This window comes from Camelus dromedarius, chromosome 12 (genome assembly GCF_036321535.1).
Source record: "Camelus dromedarius isolate mCamDro1 chromosome 12, mCamDro1.pat, whole genome shotgun sequence".
NCBI lineage: Eukaryota > Metazoa > Chordata > Mammalia > Artiodactyla > Camelidae > Camelus > Camelus dromedarius.
The window spans coordinates 51,852,563-51,877,643 of NC_087447.1; the positions used below are offsets into that span (position 1 = coordinate 51,852,563).

Consider the following 25,081-nt stretch of genomic DNA (forward strand, 5'->3'; position numbering starts at 1 on the left):
ACTTCCCTGTCACTGTCTGGTTGTATGTCTGTCCCCTCCTCTAGACCATGATGTCTGGGCACTGGAACTCTACTGTTTATCTTTGTAGTCTGTAGCCTCAGTGATTATGACAAAGACTGTCACAGAATAAGTGCTCCATAAAGGTTGGCTGAATGAATGAATGAACAAATGAATCTTCCTACCACAGAGAGCAAGCCCAGATAACATAGTTCTAAATATTTACATTCGAATGGTACTTAAATTCTATACAGTAAAAGTAAGAATTTAGACAATAATTTTTTAAAATATGTGATTAAAATAAAAGATATTTGCACCAAGAGTAATTTCTGCTACATCTCAAGGATATGTTTTTCTTGGTAGGCACCTCTAATCCCACAAGGAAATAATTCAATTAAAGCAATTTGCTTTCTGGTTACTTTCACCCCTAATGATACCTATTTCCTAAAAAGCTGAGGTGTTCCTTGGACTTATTTCTCACACTTACGGAAGCTTTGAGACTAGGGAATCTATGGGTTTTTCTCCTGTTTTTTTTTTTTTTTATTCCTTTCTTATTTTCTTCCTTTTTATTGCAAGATCATTTTATTCCTTTGTTAGGAGTAAGATAAAATGAAAACAAAACCCAAATCCATTAAGTCTATAATAACAAAGACTTGAGGAAAACAGAAAATTCCACACAGGAAGCAAAGATTATATCAAAGAACTTAAGAGTAAGATGGGGCTCATAATCCTTCCTCAACGAAGATCACAGAATTCCTAGGGCAGGACGTCTAGTCCAGGCACAATCAGCTACATAATCTGCAGGGCCCAATGCAAAGTGAAAATGTGGGGCCTCTTGCTCAGAAATTCACTTTCAACACAAATAAATGGAAAGACACCTTGTGTTTATGGATTTGAAGAATTTACATGGTTAGAATGTCCACAGTATGCAAAATCACCTAAAGATTCAGTGCAGTACTTATCAAGATGCCAATGGCATTTAAAAAAAAAAACAAAAACAGAAATAGGAAAAACGATCCTAAAATTCACATGGAACCACAAAAGATTCCAAACAGCCAAAGCAATTCAGAGAAGGAAGAACAAAGTTGGAGGCATCATACTTCCTGATGTCAAACTACATTATAAAGCTATAGTAATAAAGTATGGTACTGGCATAAAAACACACCCATAGACCAACGGAATAGAATAGAGAACCCCAATATATGATCAATTAATATTTGATAAGGGAGCCAAGAATATTCAATGGAGAAAAGTTTTGTCAATAAATGGTGTTGGGAAAACTGGATATTCATACGCAAGAGAAAGAAACTAGAACCCTATCTTACACAATGCACAAAAATCAACTCAAAATGGATTAAAGACTTAAACATATGGCCTGAAAACATAAAAATCCTAAAAGAAAACATAGAGGAAAAGTTCTTTGACATTGGTCTTGGCAATGATTTTTTGGATATGACATCAAAAGCACAAGCAAGAAAAGCAAAAACAAACAAGTAGAACGACATTAAACAAAAAAGCTTCTGCACAGCAAAAGACACGACAAAATTAAAAGACAATTTAAGGAATGGGAAAAAATATTTGCAAACCTTACATCTGACAAGGGGTTAATATTCAAAATATATAAGGAACTCATATAACTCAACAGCAAAAAAATCAAATAACCCGATTAAAAAATGGGCAAAGGACCTGAATAGACATTTTTCCAAAGTAGATATTCAAATGATCAACAGGTACCTGAAAAGGTGGTCAACATCACTAATCATAAGGGAAATGCAAATCAAATGAAAACCATAATGAGATATCACTTCACCTCTGTTAAATGGCTATTATCAAAAAGATAACAGGTAAGTGCAAACATGGATGTGGAAAAGAGGGAACTGTTGGTGGGAATATAAATTGTTGCAGCCATTATGGAAAACACTATGAAGGTTACTCAAAAAATTAAATACAGAACTACCATATGATCCACCAGTTTCCCTTCTGGGTATATACCCCAAGGAGTTGAAATCACTGTCTGGCTATCTGGAAGAGAGATCTGCCCCTTCGTGTTCACTGCAGCAGTATTTACAACAGCCACAACATGAAAACAACCTAAATGTCCACTGAGGAATGAATGGATAAAAAAAAATGGTTAACAAATACATAAAATCCACCATAAAAAAGAAGGTAATGTTGCTATGTGTGATGACATGGATGAAACGTGAGGCTATTATGTTAAGTGAAATAAGTCAGACAGAGAAAAACAAAAACTGTATAATCTCACTTATATGCAGAATCTAAAATAATCAAACCCATAAAAACAGAGAACATATTGGTAGTTTCTAGGGGTGGGGAAAATGAGTGAGGGTCAAAGAGTACAAATTTCCATTTGTAAAATGAGTAAGTCCTGGGGATGTAATACACAGCATGGTGACTATAGTTAGCTATACTGTAACAAATGTAAAGCAGAAAGCCAATAAGAGAGTGGATCTTAAAAGTTCTCATCACACACACAAATCATAACTATGTGCGGTGACAGATGTGGTAACTAACCTTATCATGGTAATCATTTGGCAATATACACATATGTAAAATCATCATGTTGTATTCCTTAAACTTACACAATTAAAAAAAATTAAGAACTTCAAGATGGCAATAGCAGAGCGTTAAACCAGGTGCAGGGTTGAGCCTGGAGTATCACAACTGAACAGGTCACATACCCATGGAGCTGGCCCTAAGTCCAGGGGGTCCCAAACCTGGCTGGTCATCAGAATCACCTGAGGAACTTAAAAAAATCTCTGAGGTATAATTTACATACCATAAATGTCACCATTTTGAAGTGCAAACTTCAGTAGATTTTCGTATATTCACAAAATTGTATAACCACCACCATTCTCTAACCTCAGAACACTTTATCACCCCCAAAGAAGCTCTGTTCTCATTAACAGTCACTTCCCATTCCCCTACTCTTAACCAACAATCTACCGCCTGTCTCTATGAATTTGCCTATTCTGGACAATTCATATAAATAGAATTATAAACTATATGATTCTTTGCGTCTTCTTCCATTTAACATAATGTTTTAAAGGCTCAGACATGTTGTAGAATGTATCAATATTTCATTCTTTTTAATGGCTGAATAATACAACCATACACACACATACAACATATCACATTTTGTTTATTCATTAAAGAACATTTGGGTTGTGTCCACATTTTGATTATTATGAATAGCGCTGTTAACAAACATTTGTGTATAATTTTTGTGTGAACATATGCTTTTATTTCTCTTGACTATATGCCTAGGAGTGGAATTGCTGGGTCACAGGTTTAACTGTTTCAAAAACTACCACACTGCTTTCTGCAGTAGCTGTACCATTTTACATTCCCACCAGCAATGTATGTGGTAAGATGCATGAGCAATGTATGTTTCTCCATATCCTTGTCAACACTTGTCATTGTCCACAGTTCTGACTACAGCCATCACAGTGAGTATGAAGTGGTATCTCATCGTGGTTTTATTTTTCATTTCCCTAATGATTAATCATTCGTAAATGATTGATCATTTGTATATCTTCTCTGGATAACTATCTGTTCAGATCCTTTGCCCATTTTCAAAATGAGGTTATTTGTCTTTTTGTTGTTGTTACTGAGTTCTAAGAATTCTTTTTATATTCTAGATTCTAGACCCTTCTCAGATGTAATTTGGCAATAATTTTTTTCCCATTCTGTAAGGAAGAACTTTGTAAAACTGTTGATTCCTCAGCTCCAAGCCAGATTTACCAAATCAGTACCTATCAGATAAAATATAAAAGTTTTTAGGGTGTTTCTGATGTACCCACCAGGTCTGTGAATGAATAGTCCAAACCTGTGCTTCTTAAACTTCAATATGTAAAAAATAAAATCACCTAGAGATCTTAATAAAATGTGGATTCTGAGGGAAATAGAAAAGTATCATTGGAATACCACAGGAATAACTGTTGCAAACATGATCCACTGACGAATGCTAAAATTTGTGGACAAAAGTTTAAGGAGAAATTGGATATTTGCACATTACTAAAGTATTTCCTCCAAAATATTTATTAATTACAAAAGCAAAAATAGTAGCTTCACAGTGAAAGAAGTTGGCAGATACCACTAATCTAGGTTAACATGACCAGTAATAAGTCATATTGACACCACGTGCCCCCAACACACGAGAGAAAGGCACACCACCTTTGTGGTGGTCTCCCCAAAACCAATAACCTCAATCCAATGAGAAAATGTCAGACAAATCCAGCTTGAGGGAAGTTCTACAAAATACCGACTCGTACTCTTTAAAGTGCCAAGGTCAAGAACAAGACAGACTGAGGAACTATCACAGATTGGTGGAGTCCTGGCGATGTAACCACCACATCTAACGTGCTATCCTGTGTTAAATCCTGAACAGAGCAAAGAAACCGGTGAAAAAGAGGTGAAATCTGTAGTCAACAGCATTGTACCAATCGATGCTAACTGCTCAGTTCTGACAACTGTAGCCTGGTTAAGCAGGGCAGTAACGTTAGGGAAAGGTGTATGGGAACTTGCAGGACAATTTCTGCATCTCGTTTGTAAGCCTAACATTATTTCAGAATAAGAACTTTTAAAAATGCACAGGCTCTGATTCTGTACGTCTGAGTGGAAGCCTTCCACCTTTCTAACAAGTTCCCAGGAGAGGCTGATGCTATTGGTCCACAAACCGCACTCTGAGTAGCGAGAGCCTAGATAAGGGGTCCTCAAACTTAACCACGCCTCAGTCTCACCTGGCAGGTTAGTTATGACACAGCGCGCTGGGCCTCACCCCCAGAGTTTTGATTCACGAAGTCTGGGGTGGGGCCCACGAATTCGCATTTCCAACAGGTTCCCAGATGAAGCAGATGTTGCTGATGAGCTAAGAATGGCATTTATGTTTTTAAAGGGCTGTAAATAATTTAGAAAACAGGAATATGACACAGACTGTATGTGGCCTTCAAATATGTACTGAAAACACATGCTGAGCCCTAGACCCCTGCTACTCAGAATGGAGCTTTTAAAAGACACTAATGCCTAGGTCCCATCCCTGAGACTCTTAGTTAACTGATTTGACACGGGTCCCTGGCATCGACATTTTAAAAGTTACTCCTCTTTAACTCTGACGTATAACCTGGTAAAGAATGGCTACTCTAGGCTCTCCACCTGCCTCAAAACACCCTGCTCCTCAGTCATCCCAGAGCTGAGGAAACAAATGTCAAAGAGCATTTCTGCAATTTGAAACGCATTTCAAACAGTTGAGCTACTCTTTTTGTGAAGGTTAACAAAACCCAAACACAAATCATTATTTCCTCCCTCACCTGTCCCCTCCCAAGTGAGTAGAATGAACACTGGATTATACATCAGTAATAATCACAAAGGATCCCAAACCTCCCCCTGTCCAAAAAAAAAAAAGGCAAGTGTGACTGTGCAGGATGGTCTGAAACAGATGGCTAGGATGGACAGAGATGGCGCAGAGAAGGGATTAGGTGTGAGCTGCTATGGGGTGGCTAACAGGTGAACAGATGACAGGGTACAGAGAGCTAGAGAGCGGAGGGAAGGGGAGAGAGGTGCAGGGCTGAGACATGGGGTGGTGTGCAGGCACCCGAAGAAACATCACCAAGTACCTTGAGCTGCATTCACAACCCCAGTGTATTTACACTCACTGTTTCCCACTTGAATGTAAACAGGCTAGGAGGCCCTCTAACATTTGGCAAACCCAAAGGCTCTTAGCCTTTGCCTGACTCCTCTGCCAGAGAGGACAGCCTTTAGCTACAGCCTGCTCTCCTTGCTTAAGGAGTGTGAAGGCCTTCATCTTAGCCCCAGTCACCAAGCCTCTTCCAGGAAGCACCTGGCCACTCCCGAGAAAGGTGCGTGTTCGCTCCCGTACCTGTGCTCTCCTCGGCCTGATTGAAGCCGCAGATCTGGCAGATGCTCTGGACCCACTTATTCATGTCCTCCTCCGTCTCGGCCACCAGGTAAAAGGTGCGCTCGCTGGTCTTGATGTCAAACACAAAACTATCCTGCAGCTCCTTCTTGTTGAAGGTCAGGCCTGCATCCACCTGCTCGCAGAAGTTCAGGTTGATGATCCGCAGGGGCTTCTTGGAGTGATCATTCTTGTAGTACTCCAGCACATCCGGGTCACCACTCATCCGGCCACTCCGCAGGATAAACCAGCGTTTCTTCCAGGCCTGGACAGGAGGGAGTAAGAAGAGGGGGAAACATCATTAGTGACTTCCAAGCTTCCACAGGTCCTCAGATATCACTAGGTTAAGGATGAGGACTGTTGCACCTGCGGGCTGAACGTGGCCTTCATCTCCCTTTCACATTTCCCTAGAGCTTCATAAATGGAGGATGACTTCAGAAGCATTTCACTATGGAAAAAGGGTCTTATCACTATGAAATACAGAAATTCCCCCTTTTGGATCAGGAGGTCAGATGAGGACTAAGGCACTTTAGAGCAATTATTAGGCTGGAATATATACTCAAACTCACAATACTTTCAGTCAGGGTAGAACTTGCAAAGCCATAACATCTCAGTTTGTGGATGGATCCCCCACTAAGACATAGTGAGTTGAAGCAACAATGACACCCACAGCAAGCAGCAGAGAAACAAGCTTCCCAACGTTCAGTACACTGTGCTTTTTACCAAATCACACCTCCTTGGAAGAATAACACAGAAACCCTTGTAAAACTTCTGTGAAGCACACAACTTCAGGATGTTTCCCCGTCTCATTCACTGTATATCCCTAGAACTTATCATACAGCCTTGCACATACTATGCACTTCAAATATATATTATTGAACGAATAAACTCCTTACATCATTTTATACTACAGAATTTAACACTTCATTACATATTCCCTTATGTTGTCCTCTACATTTCATCTCTTCAACAATACTGACTAATCTGTGAGCACACACCACACAAAGCGGTAAAAAGACATTACATACAAAAGAGAGCCTTGGGTTGAGTCTATGCTCTACCACGGACTTGCTGTGTGATTTTTAGATGAAGTCATTTACCTCTTTGGATCCTGCCTCATCTACAGAATGAGAATCACCACCACTACCATCCACCCTACCTACCTTATAGGGTTTTTATTACACAAACGCACAGAAAGCACCATGTGTGCAACTCTAAAGCACCACAAATGCCAAGGATCTGACTGTCATCACAATTCTGTAGACACCCCTGGGACCTTCACTCCATTGATCCTACCACTGTCCTCTGTCCTCAATTCCCTCCGTACTCAACTTGCTCCTGTGACACATCATTATAATTATCCCCTGCTTCTTTCTCCTTTCCTCTCATTCACCTGGGAAACCACAATCCCTGGCTAAGTCTAATTCTCTGCCTACTCTGCCTGTTTCCACTCAGCTGGAGAAAATCACACAACTTTGTTGGCTGCTCCCACTTTAAATTCAAGTCAACACTCCTGCTGCCCAACAGTCCTACTACACTTACCTCCTACATAATGTTCTCTTACTTTTTGGTAAGTCTTTGAACTCCTCTTTCTTTAAATCTCCAGCACCTCTGCTCTTTGGTATGACAAAGTAAAAGCAAGCAGAAGAGAATGTACACACGTCCCATCACCAAACTCACCCATCTGCCTGTATCAGTAGCAAAGTGGTCTGTTACTAGGGGGCATGGACAGTTCATCTAGTCTAAGCCAACCTCCTTCCACTGGAGCAGCCCCTCTCACCCACACATCAAAAGGCTGTAACAATTTTCCATTCTCTGGAAACACCGCCTTTTCCCTCCCTCCTAGGATCATTCCCATCAGGACACCAACTTCTCCCGTCTCAGAAAAAAAAAATTAAAAGTTTGACTTGGTCCCATGTTCCCCTCCAACTATGGCCCAGTTTTCTGCTCCTCTTTACAGTAAAACCTCAAAGAGTTTTCTATACTATGAATCTTTATTTCCTCTCCTCCCATTTTTTTCTTGGAAGCAAACTAATCAGGCTGCCGCCCTCCTGCTCCCCCTGCCCCCACTAAAATAACTCAACTAAGGTCTTAAAGATTTCAGTGCTGCCAAAGCAACTTTTGGGTTTTACTTGATCTCTCAGCAACATCTGATAACAGTTTAGTATTCCGTCCTCTTTGAAGCACTTTTTTCCCTTGGCTTCACCCTCTGTTTTCCTCCTATGTCCCTGGCCTCTCTTTTCAGTCTCCAGTGCTGGTTCCCTCTGACCTCCCTGACCTCTAAATGTTGGAATGCCCCAACACCCTGTTTTCAGACTCTTTCTCTTCTCTTTCTATACCCACTCCCATGTCACAGCTTTAAAAGTCATCTAACTGCTGCTTATCTCTCCAGCGCAAACCCATCCAGAGTCTTCTGTCCAACTCTTCACTAGTACGCATCTCAAACTTCATATGCTCAAAACTGAGCTCTCAGTATCCTCTAAGCCTGTTTTTCCTGCGACCTCTCCCATCTCAGTTAAGAGCAGCTCCAGCCTTCCAGTTGCTCAGTCCAAAAATCCTGATGTCATCATTGACTCCTTCCTTTCACATTCAACATCCAACCTAACAACAAATGCGGCTGGTTCAAACAGTTCAAAATGTACCTCCAACCTGGTCACCACTTCGCACCTACACTGTTTTTCATGGCGAGTCCATCATTTTGTCTTCTTCCTGCTTCTATACATCCTGCAATGTATTCTCAACACAGAAGTTGATGTAAGCAAGAACACGTCACTTCTCTGCACCAAGTCTCTGCTGGCTTTCCATCTCACTCAGAGTAAAAGCTGAAGTCCTCACAATGGCCAGTGGGCCTGAGGTGACAGTCCCTCATCCCACAGCTCTCACCTCATCTTCTGCCGCTCTCCGCCTTGCCCCTTCTGCTCTAGCCACAGTGGCCACACACTCCTGCCTTGGGGTCTTTGCTCTCGCTGTTCCCTCTGCCTGGAATAGTCCTTCCCCAGATATTCCCATTGCTTAGCCTTTCCTTCAGGTCTCTATTCAAATGTCACATTACTGGACAGGCTGTTCCTGAGCATCTAACCCTCGCACTCTCTTTCCCCTTGATTCTGCTATACTGATCTCACTAACACCTACACCATCTAAAATACCATATTTTTGTTGATTGTCTGTACCCCTCTCCCAGAATGTAAACTCCACGAGGGCAGGGATTGGTTCTTTTTATGCCATACTGCACTCCCAGTGTTTAGAATCGTGCCTGACACATAGATGGTTATCAAAAAGTATGTATTGGAATAATTAATAATTCATTTTCTTACATGAACTCCTTACAGAATCTAGGAGGTCATGGGGATATAACTGGTACCTAATAAGCCTTAGACCGAAATGAAGATTAAGGTATAGGACAGAGCTAAGGAAAATACATGGAAGTACTGTTGGCTTATAGTCACCTAAAATCTTACCCAGACCCAGCTTACAGAGCTGTGTGTGCTCCTGGGTGTGCATGCAGCAGGTGCACGCATATGCATGTAAGTGGGGGGGGGGGGGGGTAGCAAGGTGCATTTTTCAAAGGCATTGAAGCTTGTGTTTCAGTTGATGTATCCCCTTCAGTGCTTGCCTCTGGAGAGAAAGCTGTCTCCACATCACTGGTCTGCAGGTGCAAGCATAAACACACACACAGACAATCTCACAAACAAGAAAAAGATGTTTGCTACAGATAACATCGAGCCTGTCAGGCTCTGCTTCCAAGAAGTGGTGCAGGCTGATAAATGGCTGCCTATAAAATGCTGATAAACTTAGGACAGAGCAGGCAAAGCCATCTAGTCTAGTCCCAAATTCACATCCCTCTTCTGCCACTCTAGTCCCAAATTCACATCCCTCTTCTGCCACAACCCTCTCTGCTCCAATTCCTTGCAAATTTTTCCTTGGAAACCGTACACGTAAGAAAAAGCATTAGCAACTTCAAAGAGTCTAGCTCCCTCAGCTGAAATGGACCTCTGCTTCCTCTGAACCTTCGTAACACTTTTCACGGTGTGTCATTTTTTTTTTTTACAACATATTTACAGATATTTTTGTGTTTGTTGTTTCTTCCCAAGTAGGCAATGAACATCTCATATTCCTCTTTCAATCTCCATGGTGGGCATTTGCTAAACATTACTAGTAAGCAAGGCTATTTATCACCGAACCGTTCTTATCTCCTTGGCCTCATGTTATGTTTCCTTCCCCTTCCTCCCTTCCTCCCTCCCTTCCTTCCTTCCTTCCTTCTATCCACCCAACAAATATTTATTTCATGCTTACTATGCTACAGGCAACATTCTAGATGCTGAGGATACGGCATGATTTCCTGGTCTTACAGAACTTACAGGAGCCTAACAAAGTACTGACTATTCTCCCAACATGCTGCAAAATCACATGGCTGCATGGCTTTTCATAAGCTAATGCTTTTTCCTAGAATGCCTTTCAACATGTCTATCTGGAAAATTCCTACACATCTCAGTGCCAGCTTAAGTATCACTTCTCCTGGAGGGTCTTTACTAACGTCCCAGATAAAGCTCATGCTCACGTCTTATATTCCCTGTGCTTTCTTTGGCATCTCTTCCATCAACTCTGGCATTTCAATTGCTTATATGTCTTCCTCCTCTTTAAGCTCTGAGCATCTTGAGGCTAGGGTTCTGTGTGGCCAACAGTTACTCAGGAGAGAGCTTAGTCTATGTGGGAACTCAGCAACGATGTACTGACTTTTTTTTCATGCAATCAGTATGATAATCTATGCAAACTGATAAATGCAATTTTAAAAAATAAGCCAGCTTTCACAGTAGGAAATAGGGAAGGAGGACAACAGGAGGATTACAGAAAAGAGAATAAGATAAAGGTATGCTGTGGGTTCTCTATGATGTGACTTCTTCAAGCATTTTGTTCTCTTCATTCTGATAAGTGCAGGGACCATGTAATAAATATTTATAAAGGAGTGTGGGAGGTTCAGCTTGAAAGTGTCCCATGATATAGAAATGAAAAATTATTATTGAACTACTGACACATAATGCAAGGAGAATATGGGAACCGGAGTCCTGAATATGTTCTTAAAGGGAAAGCTTCTTCAGGACTGTTCTTAAATCTACACAAAATCTCCTTCAAAAATAACTCAAAATGGATCATGGACTAAAATGTAATACACAAACGGAATTCAGCAAGATATAAAAAGAATTATACACCATGACCAAATGGGGTTTATTCCAAGAATGTAAAACTGACTTCAATATTAAAAAATCAATCAGTATAATCAACCACAGTAATAAGCTGAAGAAGAAAAACCACATGGTCCTATAAATCAGTGTGAAAATACATTTGACAAATTTCAACACCCATTCATGATAAAAACCCCCAAAAAATAACAAGAGAGGGGGAACTTCCTCAATCTGATAAACAGCATCAACAAAAGACCAACATCGTACTTCATTCTGAAAGACTGAATGCTTTCCCCTAAGATCAGGAACAAGGCAAGAATATCTGCTCTCACTGCTCTTACTCAACACAGTGCTGGAAGTTCCAGTCAGGGCGATAAAGTAAGAAATGGAAGACAAATATCATATGACGTCATTTATATGTGGAATCTAAAAAAAATACAAATTTTATTTACAAACCAGAAATCGACTCACGGACATAGAAAACAAACTGTGGTTATCAGAGGGGAAAGGGGAGGGGAGGGGAGGGATGGATTAGGAGTTTGGGATTAGTAGATACACATCACTGTATAGGAAATAGATAAACAACAAGGAGCTACTGTATAGCACAGGGAACTATATTCAATTTCTTGTCATGAGCTGTAATGGAAAACAATCTGAAAAAAAAATGTATGTATATATATTTAAAAAAATCTGTAAAACAGGAAGAAAATACAGTTCCCAAAGGGCCAAAATTTGAAAAAAAAATGGTATAAAGGGCATACAGGTTGATATACTTGTAGGGTATCATGCCAAGTGAAATAAGTCAGACAGAGAAAGACAAATACTGTACGACATCACTTACAGGTAGAATCTAAAAAATACAACAAACTAGTCAATATAACAAAGGAAAACAGACTCAACAAATATAGGGAACAAACTAGTGGCTATCAGCGGGAAGGAGGAAGAGGGGTGGGGCAAGACGGGGTGGGGAATTAAGAGGTACAAACTATCATGTATAAAATAAGTAAGCTACAAGGATACATTGTACACCACAGGGAATATAGCCAATATTTTATAATAGCTATAAATGCAGCATACCCTTTAAAAATTGTGAATCACTATGTTGTACACCTGTAACTTATATAATATTGAACTTTATAATTCAATTTAGGAAAAGGTATATAGATTGAAAAGGAAAAAACAATTGCCCCTATTGGCAGATGACAGGATTGTCTACATAGAAAATCCCAAGGAATTCAGGAAGAAACTCCTGGGAGAAACACGTGAGCCTGATAAGGTCATAAAATACAGGTTCACCTCATTTTATTGTGTGTTGCTTTATTACACTTTGTAGACATTGTATTTTCTACAAATTGAAGGTTTGTGGCAACCCTGTGTCAAGCAAATCCAGGCATCATCTTTCCAACAGCATTTGCTTACTTTGTGTCTCTGTGTTACATTGGGGTATTCTCACAATATTTCAGACTTTTTCATTATTATTTGTTACAGTGATCTGTGATCAGTGATCTTTGAAGTTAGTACTATGACTTGCTGAAGGCTCACATGACAGCATTTTTTAGAAATATTTAAAAATTAAGGTTGGTACATAGCTTTTTTAGACTTAACGCTACTGTACACTACAGTATAGTGTAAACATAACTTTTATATGCACTGGAAAACCAAAAAATTTGTGTGACTCATTTTATTGTGATATTTGCTTTACTATGGTGATCTGGAATCAAACTTGCCAAGGTATGCATGTATAAGATGAACATACAAAAATTGACCTGCTCCTGTACACTAGCAAATAAACATGTGGGCATAAAAAACAGAAATACAATGCCACTTATAATCACTTTTGAAAAAATGAAATAGGTTTGAATCTAACAAAAAGTATTCAGGACATACATGCTGAAAACTATGTAATGCTGATGAAAGAAATTTTTAAAAACCTAAATGGAGAGGTGCACCAAGTTCATGGATTGGAAGACACAACATAGTACATCTCTCAAATTGATGTTTAGATTTAACACAATTTCTATCAAAATTCCAGCAAGTTTTTATAAACGTAGACAAAACTATTCTAAGACATATATGGAAAGGCAAAGAAAGTATAACAGCTAAAACAACTTTGAAAAGGATGATAAGAGGGAAGAAATCAGCCTGCAAGATTTCAATAATTATTATACAGCCACAGAAGTCAAGACTACGTGGTACTGGCTGAGGGACACACACATAGAACAATGGAACAGAACAGAAAACCCAGAAACAGACCCACACAAATACGCTGAACTAATTTCTGACAAAGATGAAAAAGCAATTCAATGGAGGAAAGACAGACCTTTCCACAAATGGTGCTGAAGCAATTGGGTATCCACAGGGGGAAAATGAACTTCAACCTAAGTCTCACAGCTTATATAAAAATAAACTCCAAGTTAATCATGGGCCTACATGAAAAGCTATAACATATTTAGAAAAAACTGGAGGAAATATTTGGGATCTAGGGCTAGGCAAAGAGTTCTTAGACTTGACACCAAAACCATAATCCATAAAAGCAAAAGCAAAATTAGACTTCATTGAAATTTAAAACTTTTGCTCCAAAGTCTTTAAGAGGCTAAAAAGACAAGCGACAGAGTGGGGGAAGATATTTGCCTACTACATGTTCCACAAAGAACTCTTCGACAAAGACATATGAAGAACCCTCAACACTCAATAGTTGAAAAAGGGAACTTAGGTTTACCAGGAGGTAAAGGGGGTTGGGAGGGATAAATTGGGAGTTTGAAAATTTGCAGATACTAACTACTATATATAAAATAGATAAACAAGGTCCTACTTTATAGCACAGGGAACTATATTCAATACCTTCTAATAGCCTATGATGAAATAGAATATGAAAAGGAATATATATTATACGTATGTACAACTGAATCACTGTGCTGTACACCAGAAATTAACATCACATTGTAAATTGACTATACTTCAATTCAGAAAATATTTTAAAAAGGGAAACAATCCAATTAGGACATGGACAAAAGACACAAGACATTTCACCGAAGAGATGGCAAATGAGCACATGTAAAGGTGTTCAACATCATTAGCCATTTGCGAAACACAAAACCACAATGAAATATTATCACAGACCTTTCAGACTGGTTAAAAAAATCGTAACAACACAAAATGCTGGCCATGAGGCAGAGAAAATGGGTCACTCAAACTCTGCTAGTGAGAATCTAAAAGGATACAGCCACTGTGGAAAACAGATGGGCAGTTTCTTAAAAAAACTAAATGTACAACTACTATATGACCCTGCAATTGTAATCCTGCACTTATCCTAGAGAAACGAAGATTCATATTCATACAAAAATGTGTACGTGGATGTTTATGTAATGTAAATTTTATTTACAATAGCCCCAAGCTCGAACAATCTAGATGTCCTTCAATGGGTGAGTGGTAAATAAACTGTGGTACTTCCACACCATAGGATACTATTCAGCAATAAAAAAACAAACAACGTATTGACACATGCAAAATCCTGAATGAATCTCCAGAGAATTAAGCTGAATTTTGTCAAAGCCAATCCAAGAAGTTTACACACTGTATGATTCCACTTATAGAAATTCTTGAAATGACAGAATTTACGAATAGTCAGAAGATTAGTAGTTGTTTGTGGTTAAGGAGAGGGTTGGAGTGCATCAGAAGAGGGTGGCATGAGAGATCCTCATGGTGATAACCATGGGAAAAGACAGATTCTTGGTCTGTATGTCATACCATATGTGAAAATTAATTTTAGATCATTATAAACCCAAATGTGAAATAGGAAACAGTAAAGCATTTAGAGGAAAACTAAGGAAAATATGTTCATGACTTTGGGGTAGGCAATGATTTCTTGAAGACATAAAAGGTACTAAGATAAGAGAAAAAGTAATCAACTGTACTACATTAGACTTAATTTCTGGTCATCAAAAGGCACCATTAAGAGGATGAAAAGCCAAGCCAAGAGAGTGAGAGGAGATATCTGTAATACATATGTCCAATGAAGGACTCATATTCAGAACATGTTACAAAAAAGTCTACAAATTAGCCAGAAAAAGACAGGCCACTCAATAGAAAAATGGGCAAACGTTTGAATAGGCACTACACAAAAGATGATGACCATACAGCAATAAACATATAAAAAGATCTCAATTCCATCCGTCATGGAAATGCAAGTCGATACCACTACACAACCACCAGAATGGTAATAATAAGAAAGACTGACAATAATAAGTACAGGAAGGATGTGGAGAAACTGAAACTCTCATACCCTGTTTGTAGGAGTGTAAGTTGGTATATCCACTTTGGAAAACTATGGCAGTGTTTATGAAAGCTGAACATACTCATGCCCCAGGACCCTGTATCTGCTCCTAGGTACTTACCTCAAATAAATGTGTACATATATTTACCAAAATACACACACAAGTATGTTCATCACAGCACCATTCATGACAGCCCATACCATGCCTGATTTTCGGCACTTCCTATCTCAAGTGCTTGTTACCTATAAACTGGACTATTCTCACAGCTTCCTAACCAGTTATCCTAATTTAATACTTATAAATGAAGCCAGTTTAATCAGAACAAAACTCTAATCATGTTACTCCCCTCAACTATCCAAAAATTTAATGGCTCCCCATCACCTGCAATTTCTAAATCCTATGACTTAGATTTTTTAAATTGAAGTTTAAAAATTATTTTCAATGTGGTAAAACACATATAACATAAAATTTACCATTTTAACCATTCTAAGTGTACAGTTCTGTGGCATTACATATATGCACACTGTTGTAGAACCATCAACACCATCCTTCCCCAGAACTTTATTTTCCTCAACTGAAATTCTGCATCCATTAAATATTAACTCCCCATTTCCCACTACATTCAACCCCTGAAAACCACCATTAGACTTTCTGTCTCTTTGAGTTTGACTACTCATATATATATGGAATCACACAATATTTGTCCCTTTGTGACTGGTTAATTGCACTTAACATAATTGACTTATTTTACTTTTTGCTTAATTCTTGGTATAACCCAGCCAGGCAGAAGAAACGCTATTAATTCTGATAAACAAAAACTAAAACCAAGGGGTACAAATGTAGAAAAATAAGGAGAGCAGAATGAGATAGATGATGCAGAGTGTGATAAGAAAAGTTTGAGACTGGAGTGAAAAGACCCACGTTATAGTTCTAGCTTTTGCTCTACAACCTTGGAAAAATTTCTTAACATCTCTTAAGCCTTAATAACCAAATATATAAAAGGGAAAATAACAAAACTAATAATTTTATTTAATTCTCAAAGCAATATTAAGTGTGAAAGCAACTAGCAAACTCTGAAAAACAGGTGCCAAGAACATAGTTATTGAATCTAAAGCAGCCCAAGGACATGCTGAGATCATGTAACTGGATAAAGGGTTATCATCATAAAAGATCCCCAGATTTCCAATTCATTGTTTTTTTCACCATTACAGAGGTATCATTTTGTATTCTGTCTTGCTCCACACCACACATCAGCAGCTCCTCTGAATTTCACTTCTTCTGGTTAAAGGTATTAGGATTCTTCCAGCCTCTCAGATTTAAAATCACCTCCTCCCATTCAACTCTTCCTGCTGCTTCACTGTTCATGACAAATCAATGAGCTCCTTCTATAGTGTTTAGTAAAACAAGCACAAATCCTGCTAAATGCTTTGAGGGATAAAGAAAAGAGGCAAGACCCAAGCATTTCTTTCAAGTAACTTACAATGTTTACAACATTGCAGGAAGGTATGCCATGAGTGCGTATCCCTAAGATAAAGTCAGATTTTCAGAAGTACCATCAAAAGAGACACAAGATGCTGTTAGATCACTGAAGCAGGGAATCAAACATTTAGGGATGAGCAGGAGAGGGAGAAAGAGAGAACAAGAAAGAGAAACATGAATGAATATGAACAATGAAGAAGGTAGGGTTTGACATATGGTTTTGGGAAGGAAGGAGAAAAGGTCAGTTCTTATAGAGCACATAGTATGACCAAGACCTGGGTATGGGAAAATATAAGATAGGTCCAGAGAATGTGGAATAGTCTTTTTTGAATGTGGAAAAGGAGAAGGAAAGGAAGTGTTTGGTGGTCCTGGAAAGCCAACACTATCCTAAGAATTTTTTTTTAATTGATTGAAGTACAGTTGATTTACAATGTTTCAGGAATACAGCAAAGTGATTCAGTTTTATATATATATATATATATATACACACACACACACACACACACACACACACACACATATACACATATATACATACATATACACATACATATATATATACACACACACATATACACATTCTTTTTAAGATTCTTTCCCATTAATAGATTATTACAAATTCCCTGTGCTGTACAGTAGGTCCCTGTTGTTTATCTATTTTATATATAGTAGTATGTATCTATTAATCCTAAATTTCTAATTTATATCCCCCCTTCCCTCTTTGGTAACCATAAGTTTGTTTTCTATGTCTGTGAGCCTATTTCTGATTTGTAAATAAGTTCATTTGTATCATTTTTTTTAAGATTCCACATTTAAGTGATATATATTTGTGTTTATCTGATTTACATAAGTTAGTATGATAATCACTAGGTCTATCCACATTGCTGCAAATGGCATTATTTCATTCTTTTTATGGCTGAGTAATATTCCATTGTGTGTGTACACACACACGCATACATACACATACATCACATCTTTATCTAATCATCTGTCGATGTACATTGAGGTTGCTTCCATGTCTTGGCTGCTATGAACACTGGGGTGCAAATATCTGTTTGAACAAGCAAGAGTTTTCATCTTTTCTGGATATATGCCCAGCAGTGGGATTGCTGGATCATATGATAACTCTATTTTTATTTTTTTAAGGAACCTCCATGCCGTTCTTCATAGTGGCTGCACCAACTTACAATTCCCACCAACAGTGTACCATCCTAAGGATTTTTATCTTTCCTTTATTGATAATGGGGAACCACTGAAGAGTACAGATCAGCAGAGAAATGATAACTATTACTGTGCTCTTAACTGGTAGAATGAGAAAGACCAATCAGAGAAGGGAAAAATAAGAGGCAGGAAAACTAAGTTGTTGCAATAGTCTGCAACAGTGAGAGAAGGCGGCACGGAAGGAAACAGAAGAAAACACAATGCAAATCACTTTAGTCAACATTGAGGCTTAAAGAAGAATATGACATAGGGGTCCACCCTCAAGAAAGTCAGAACCTTGCATTTGTCTCCCTGATGAAGAAAACACTACCACCTTCTCTGATGAAACAGAAGTGACTGTTTTCCTTTTGTACCCAAATCCAGTTAAAAAAACAAACCATTTCACAACCACCAAGACCACAGACATGTACCGTGGGTACATATGGCCCGGAAGTTGCACCATTCCCATCTCTGAGCAGAGAGTACATATCCCACACGAACCTGTCTCTGCTCCCTGGGTTAGATTCCAAGGTCTCCAAGTATGCAGAATGCAGCCCTGACTTCTTCCTATTGCTCTTGGCACCTAGAAGACTTAGGTGGACCCCAGTTTAGCTTTACACTGGCCAGATCACACAGGAGTGGTGTGTTTATTTCTGGTGGTGTGAAGTGACTTGAAATCCAACGGTATCAGGATTCAGTGAGGTTTTGCCTAGAGTCATGATTGCAGTGTTCTAAGATATAAGGGGGCTGACATACTGAAGAACTTATTTGGGGTGATACCAAATATTAAAGCTGAACTAGAGCCAGCAGGGGCATGCTGCAGAAGAGCAGTTAAGAAGAGCTCAGTACAAGTAAGAATTTTCTAGAAGAGTGGCCCAAAGCAGGTCCCTTGGTAACTGAAGAACTACTCATCACTGAAGATACTTAAGAGGAGTTAGCCTAGGCCAGGGGCTAGCAGACTTTCTCTGGAAAGAGCAGAGAGTAAATATTTCAGTCTCTCACAACTACTCAGGTCTACGGTGGCATAGAAGAAGCCACAGACAATTTGTAAGCAAATGAGAGTGGCTGTATTCCAATAAAACTGCTTAGAAAAAGAGGTGGTGGGCAAGATTTGCTGACCTCTAGCCTAGACCAGGGGTGGGAAGGGAGACTGAACAGGGGACTCAGACTCAAGCAGTGGGGCAGGAGACAGAAAGGGATCAAGGTCTCTTGCAACCTTGAGAGCCTTACGTATTTTGAACCAAGAAAACTTGATATGGTAACATCTCATTTAATCAGATTATTCAGATTCTTGGAATGGAGGCATATATTCTTTTATAAAACCTAGGATTAACGAGAACCCCCTTTGTTTCAGCCTTGACAGTTGAAAATATTTCTAAAACTCCAGAATCTTCTGCTCTGACTTAGGTAATATACCAAAGGTAACAGAACTTTGATGACTAAGGACTTCTCAGAGCTTCAAATCATCTTTTCAGATACCAAATCTCAAACGCCTTGCGGCTTAAGTTGTAGAAGGGTCAAGCCATTTCTTGGAAGAGGGTTTTGTGTAACTCCTAGAAATGGGCGTGTCCTTTTAACTTCCCTCTTTCTGATGACAGTAAAGTCAAAAACTACCAACAAACCAGGAGAATCCTGTTAAGTGAGGATTATAATCAGAATCTAACTGAGCATACTGGATGATATCAGTAAGTTGAATGTATTAGTCAGGGATATTAAAAACCTAATACTTGCATCTTCAAAAAGCTCTTTGCTTTATATATTAAAAAAAAAAAACCCACCTATAATACACACACAAACACACACACACATTCACACTCACCTTTCTCTCGATGAAACTCCCAGGTGGTGATGTGGTTTGATTCTCAGCTCAAACAATCACAAAGAATTTGATCTGACTTGTGAGTACATGATATACAACAATATCCCAACACACTGCAGCATAAAGAACCCTGGGCCAGACTTACGTCCCATACCAGTGAAGAGCAAACAATAAGAGGGTCCAGTGGATCATATAACAGGCACACACTTCTGGAGGAACACGTCCTGAGTGAGAAAGAGCTTCTTGCTATCCTTCCTCTAGGAATCCTTCAACTACTCTAGACCATGGTGGCTTTACACTCTGAGGGAGGAAAAAAAAAATGGCGCTTGCTGAGCTCCTGCTATATGCCATGTGCTTTCTATCAATGATCACATTTAACCCTCAAACCAATGCTGCAAGGCCAATATGATCTCCTTCTTTACAGATGAGGAAAGTGAGGTCCGTCCAAGTTAAATAATTCAGAGATCACAGCCCCAGAGCTTCCGGTCCAATGAGTCAGGGCTAGGGGCCAGAAGGAACTTACGGAGAAGCTAATGCAGATGAACTGCCGATTACACTTTGAGAAACACTGGCCAAGAGTTTATGAACGGTCAAGCTCACAGTTGGTAGGTGATGGCAACAGAGGGACTAGAATCTAGGTCTCAGATCCTAGTCCAAAGTTATTTTCAGCCCTCAAATCCAGATCTCCTGGGAGACGGCAGCATAGTTATATGCTCCTGATTCATCAATCTGAGTAACAAAGTTTCTCTCTGACTCCAATGAACTTTATTTGTTCCTGCGGCACAGAACAAACTTTATCTTACCATGAGACAGCTACATTCTGAGGTCAGGGGCTTTTTTATCTCTAGAATTTAGCTCAGTGTTTGATAGATGTAAATGCACTATATAGCTCTTCAGTGATAGGTATACCAAAGGAACAAAAGGAAAGATCTATTTGTTCCTCTTTCAGTCAAAACAAACAAACAAAACCTCTCAGTCAGATGATCTGCTCATGTAACACTTCCGGGATTCTAACCATCTCTGTCCTGGGTGAGATGGTACACAGACACCATAAACACAAAAGATAGCATGGAAGAGCTCATGTCTCTGTGTGAAACTGACTCCAACATTAGCCTTCAGTGGGTAGATCATGGGAGCCTAATTAAGCCAATTAATACATTTCATCCAGTGATTGGTTCAGTGATGGCACATGCTCCATGGCAACTCACACAGTCATTAAGTTCAGCTCTAGCACTTTTGTTTGTGGTGGGCTCTGACTTTCACTGGAGAGAAGGCTGGGATGATAGGAGCCTGAAGTTGTAGAGACCACCCTTTGGAGTCTGAGAACAGCCAAGACAGAGAATGCAGAGTTGAAAAGATGGATCCTGATGTGGGTCCTAAATCAAGGTGACCCTGAAGCCAGGTTTGCCCCCTTTTGGCTTAGGTGACCCAGTAAACTCTTTTCTCACTTAAGGCAATTTAGGGCACTATCTAAACAATACAGGTTTTAAGCATGTGTCCTATACTATAGGACTAAGTGGGACCCAGAACCAGTTTGTTACCACAAGAATGACTCAGGGTCCCTTTCCATGTGCTCTTGTCAAGTTCATTATTCAATCCATTTTCTATTTCCTTCACGTTTAATTTCTTTTCCATTAGTATTTACTCCCCTTCCTCCTTCCAATCAATCAACATTTATCAAAACTATTAGCAGGTCCTTTAGGACCTCATGATCTAGGGGAAGAACAGACAGGCACAGTACTCAGGTAATGCAGCATGCTGAGCTCAGGGCTCTAACAGTGATATGAACAGGCGGAGTCAGGGAACGCTGCAGAGCACAGGGGACACCTGGATTGGGTCTCAAAGGATGACAGGAGCTTTGCCAGTTGAAGAAAAGATAGTGGAGGAGGAATTTTTCAGAAAAAGAGAATAATATGAATACAAAAATTAACTCTCATTATTCATAGTAGTCATGGTCTATAGTCACTACAAACACCGAATTAGCAAATATAGAATCATTTCTCCTAAAGGAAATTCAAGGTTAGGTTCCTGCAAGCCTCTGGCCACGATATTTTTGTTAACCAACCCATGCATAATCTTGTTTTATGTTTGTTTCTGTATAAAGACACCTTATTGAATACACATAGCTGATTCATTACTATTGAAGCCCTGGCTGACAGCACTATAACTCAAGTCTGGAGGAAGTTTATCTAACATGTGTGTTTTCCCTCTAAGGCACATGACGATGTTCCTGCACTTAGGAACACTAGGCAGCAATTCAGCACTCTGCTTGGGTACCATTTTAAACGATGAAATCATCAAACAAGAGCAGCAGAAAATGTGAAAAAAATGGCACTAAACAGATGGAGCAAAGGGCACTAGTTTATAGGATGAGAGCTGAAACACAAGGCAGAATGTGGCTCTGTCCTGTCTTGGCTGGGAACACATGCATGGGGAGCTCAGTTTCTTCATTGTTCTGCACGTCACATGTCTGTGACTGACCATGAAAGAGCTGTGAGTATTGACTTTGGGGTTACAAATAAATTTTTAGCAAGTAGGCAAATCCACAAATATGGAATCTGAGATCTCTGAACAGGCATATCAATTATACAATAAAAAGCTTGGTGTGTTCAAATAGTGAAGCTAAATTTGGTGAAGCTGAAGGAGGGAGGGTGAAAAACAGAATGGAAAGGATATGACTGAAAGAAAGGCTAGAAAAATAGTTTGGGGCTATTTTAAGAAATACTACTCAGCCATAAAAAAGAATAAAATAATGCCATTTGCAGCAATATGGTCATTCTAAGTGAAGTAAGCCAGAAAAAGAAAAAATACCATATTATATCACTCATGTGGAGTATAAAAAAAGAAACAAATGAACTTATTTATAAAACAGAAACAGACTCACAGACATAGAAAACAAACTTACGGTTACCAAGAGGGGAAGGGGGTGGGAAGGGATAAATCGGGAGTTCGAGACTTGCAGAGACTACTATATATAAAATAGATAAACAACAAGTTTATACTGTATAGCACAGGGAACTATATTCAGTATCTTGTAGGAACCTATAATGAAAAAGAATATACGTATTTATATGCGTAACTGCAACATTATGCTGTACACCAGAAACTGATACATTGTAAACTGACTATACTTCAATTAAAAAAAAAATTTGTTAACTTGTTAAAAAAAAAAAAAGGTCTTCATCTGCTGGGTCTTTTCTGTAGGTCAATGGTTCTTCATATTGAATACTAATATAAAATTAAAAATTTGAGAATTCCCACATAGAACAATAATGTACATTTTAGTATTTATTAACAAATAAATAAAAGTGACTATGAACTCTTGTTATATGAAGAGGTGATAAGAGTATGTAGCCAAAAAAAATAGGGAAAAATTAATATAAAGGCATATCAGGTAATGAATTAATGAATGTACAAATTGATTTTTATAATGTATTGATGTAATGATTTTTATAATGTTTCAAAGCTTGAATTTGTTGTAGTTTTTCTCATTCTAAATAAATATTCATGTTTACATCTAAACAAAGCTACCATGAATTCATTAGTTCAATTATATTTTACTAATCACAATATTTATATTTTTTAAAGTACAAACACACACACAACACTTATTCAGTGCATAAAGTAATGCTTGGTGTGAGTGAGTGTGTGTTTTTAAGGACTTAGTTCATCACGTGGAAACCACCGTCATGTACCTGGAGGAGCAGCTCAGGCAGAGGGAACAGTATGTGCAGAAGCCCTGAGGAGGAAAAAGCTTGGCTCATGGGAGGACCTGACAGCAGGTCATGGCTGGAACACAGTGAGCAGTGGAAAGTAGCCCAAGGACAAGGCAGGGATGGAGCATAATGGAGCCTTGTAGGACATTTTAAGAAGTATAGCTTTTATCTTAACTAGAACAAGATCCCTCAATAGGGGCATAATTAAAGAACTTGATATATTAGCAACTGAAGGAAAAAACAAGAACAATGTAGTACGATTCTACTTATATTGAAAATCCTGTTTGTTTCTGGACACATATGTATATGCACACCACCACATACACACGCATATACACGTATGCACAGTATACACAAGCACAGACACACAGCGTCTTACAATACTCAGAAAAGCACTCCAAACCGGCAGGGGAAATTTTCACATTTTAATCCATATACTTCAATATTTTTAAATAAACAGAACAAAAGACCACTGAATGGTTTTACATTTTTTCACATTTATATTTCTTAAAGATCATTCTGGCTTGTAGCAAATGAAGTGAAGCGGGGAAAGAGCATGAGGAGAGAGCTCACATGGACGACTGCTAAGAAACAACGCCATCAGCATGAGGACAGTGGCAAAGGACATAGACCTTCCAGACATATTTCAGAGGCTGTAACTGCTGACCCTGGCGATGGGCTGACTGTGGGGGATGGGAGAAGGAAGAATAAAGAAGGACTTAAAGATTTGCAGCTTGCGCAAGCAGGTGCTGTGCTATGACTTACGGTGGGGAAACGAACCACACCACGTCCCTCTGACAACCTATCACAGTGCCTTCTCCTCACTCCTTGTCTCTACTTCATCAAAGACAAAGGGGTAAAATGAATTTGACATGTGTGAGAGGGAGAGGGTCACACTGGGAAACCAAAGAGCCTTGTATCAGTGATTACACTGACGGAACGCTACGAGATTGATTCCCCGAAGACCAGGTCAATCGTTCTGCAGAGGGCTCAGGGAATCCATTAGTGGAATTACCTCTCCTATTCACAAAACACATGAGTTGTTGCCAACCCTTTGCATTTTGGAGAAACAAAGGTCATTCCATTGAAGGCCCTTCCTTTCATGTCCTTGAATGCTCTGATCTAAGCTGTATTTAAAGCACTAAATTAAGTAAAGGTTACCAGCGAAAACCAGGGCAAAGGTGGGGGAAGGGTAGGCAAATAATGCCCTTGAATATAGTTAAACTGTTTCCTTTCCTTTAGGACAAAGGCTTCTCTCATCCGCCTCCCCCACCCCAAGTAATGAGAGAGTAGAAGACTCACAGGATTTGGCTTCCCTAAAGACCTGGTTTCATACTTCCCATAACAACAGTGGTATTTAAAACCTTTCTGTGCATCAGCATCACTTGAGACACCTGTTCAAATGCAGATGTTCCCAAGTCCTAGTCTCAACAGAGATTCAGACTCAGCAGGTCTGGAGTAAGGTCCAGAGATACAAACCGCAA

General features: G+C 39.1%; 1 protein-coding gene across 4 annotated transcripts in view; it reads right to left on the reverse strand.

The window, feature by feature from the left end:
* The window catches only part of GAB2 (GRB2 associated binding protein 2), a 149,990-nt gene that overhangs the window by 40,648 nt on the left and 84,261 nt on the right, over positions 1 to 25,081 (reverse strand). For 3 of the 4 annotated variants that reach the window (XM_031460431.2, XM_064492751.1, XM_031460430.2), the window contains one exon: positions 5,894 to 6,194. In XM_031460431.2, coding sequence (XP_031316291.2) covers positions 5,894 to 6,194 — 301 coding nt within the window. Of the gene's footprint in view, positions 1 to 5,893; positions 6,195 to 19,881; positions 20,013 to 25,081 lie in introns of those variants that run through there. The other variant, XM_064492752.1, reaches the window with a different exon arrangement.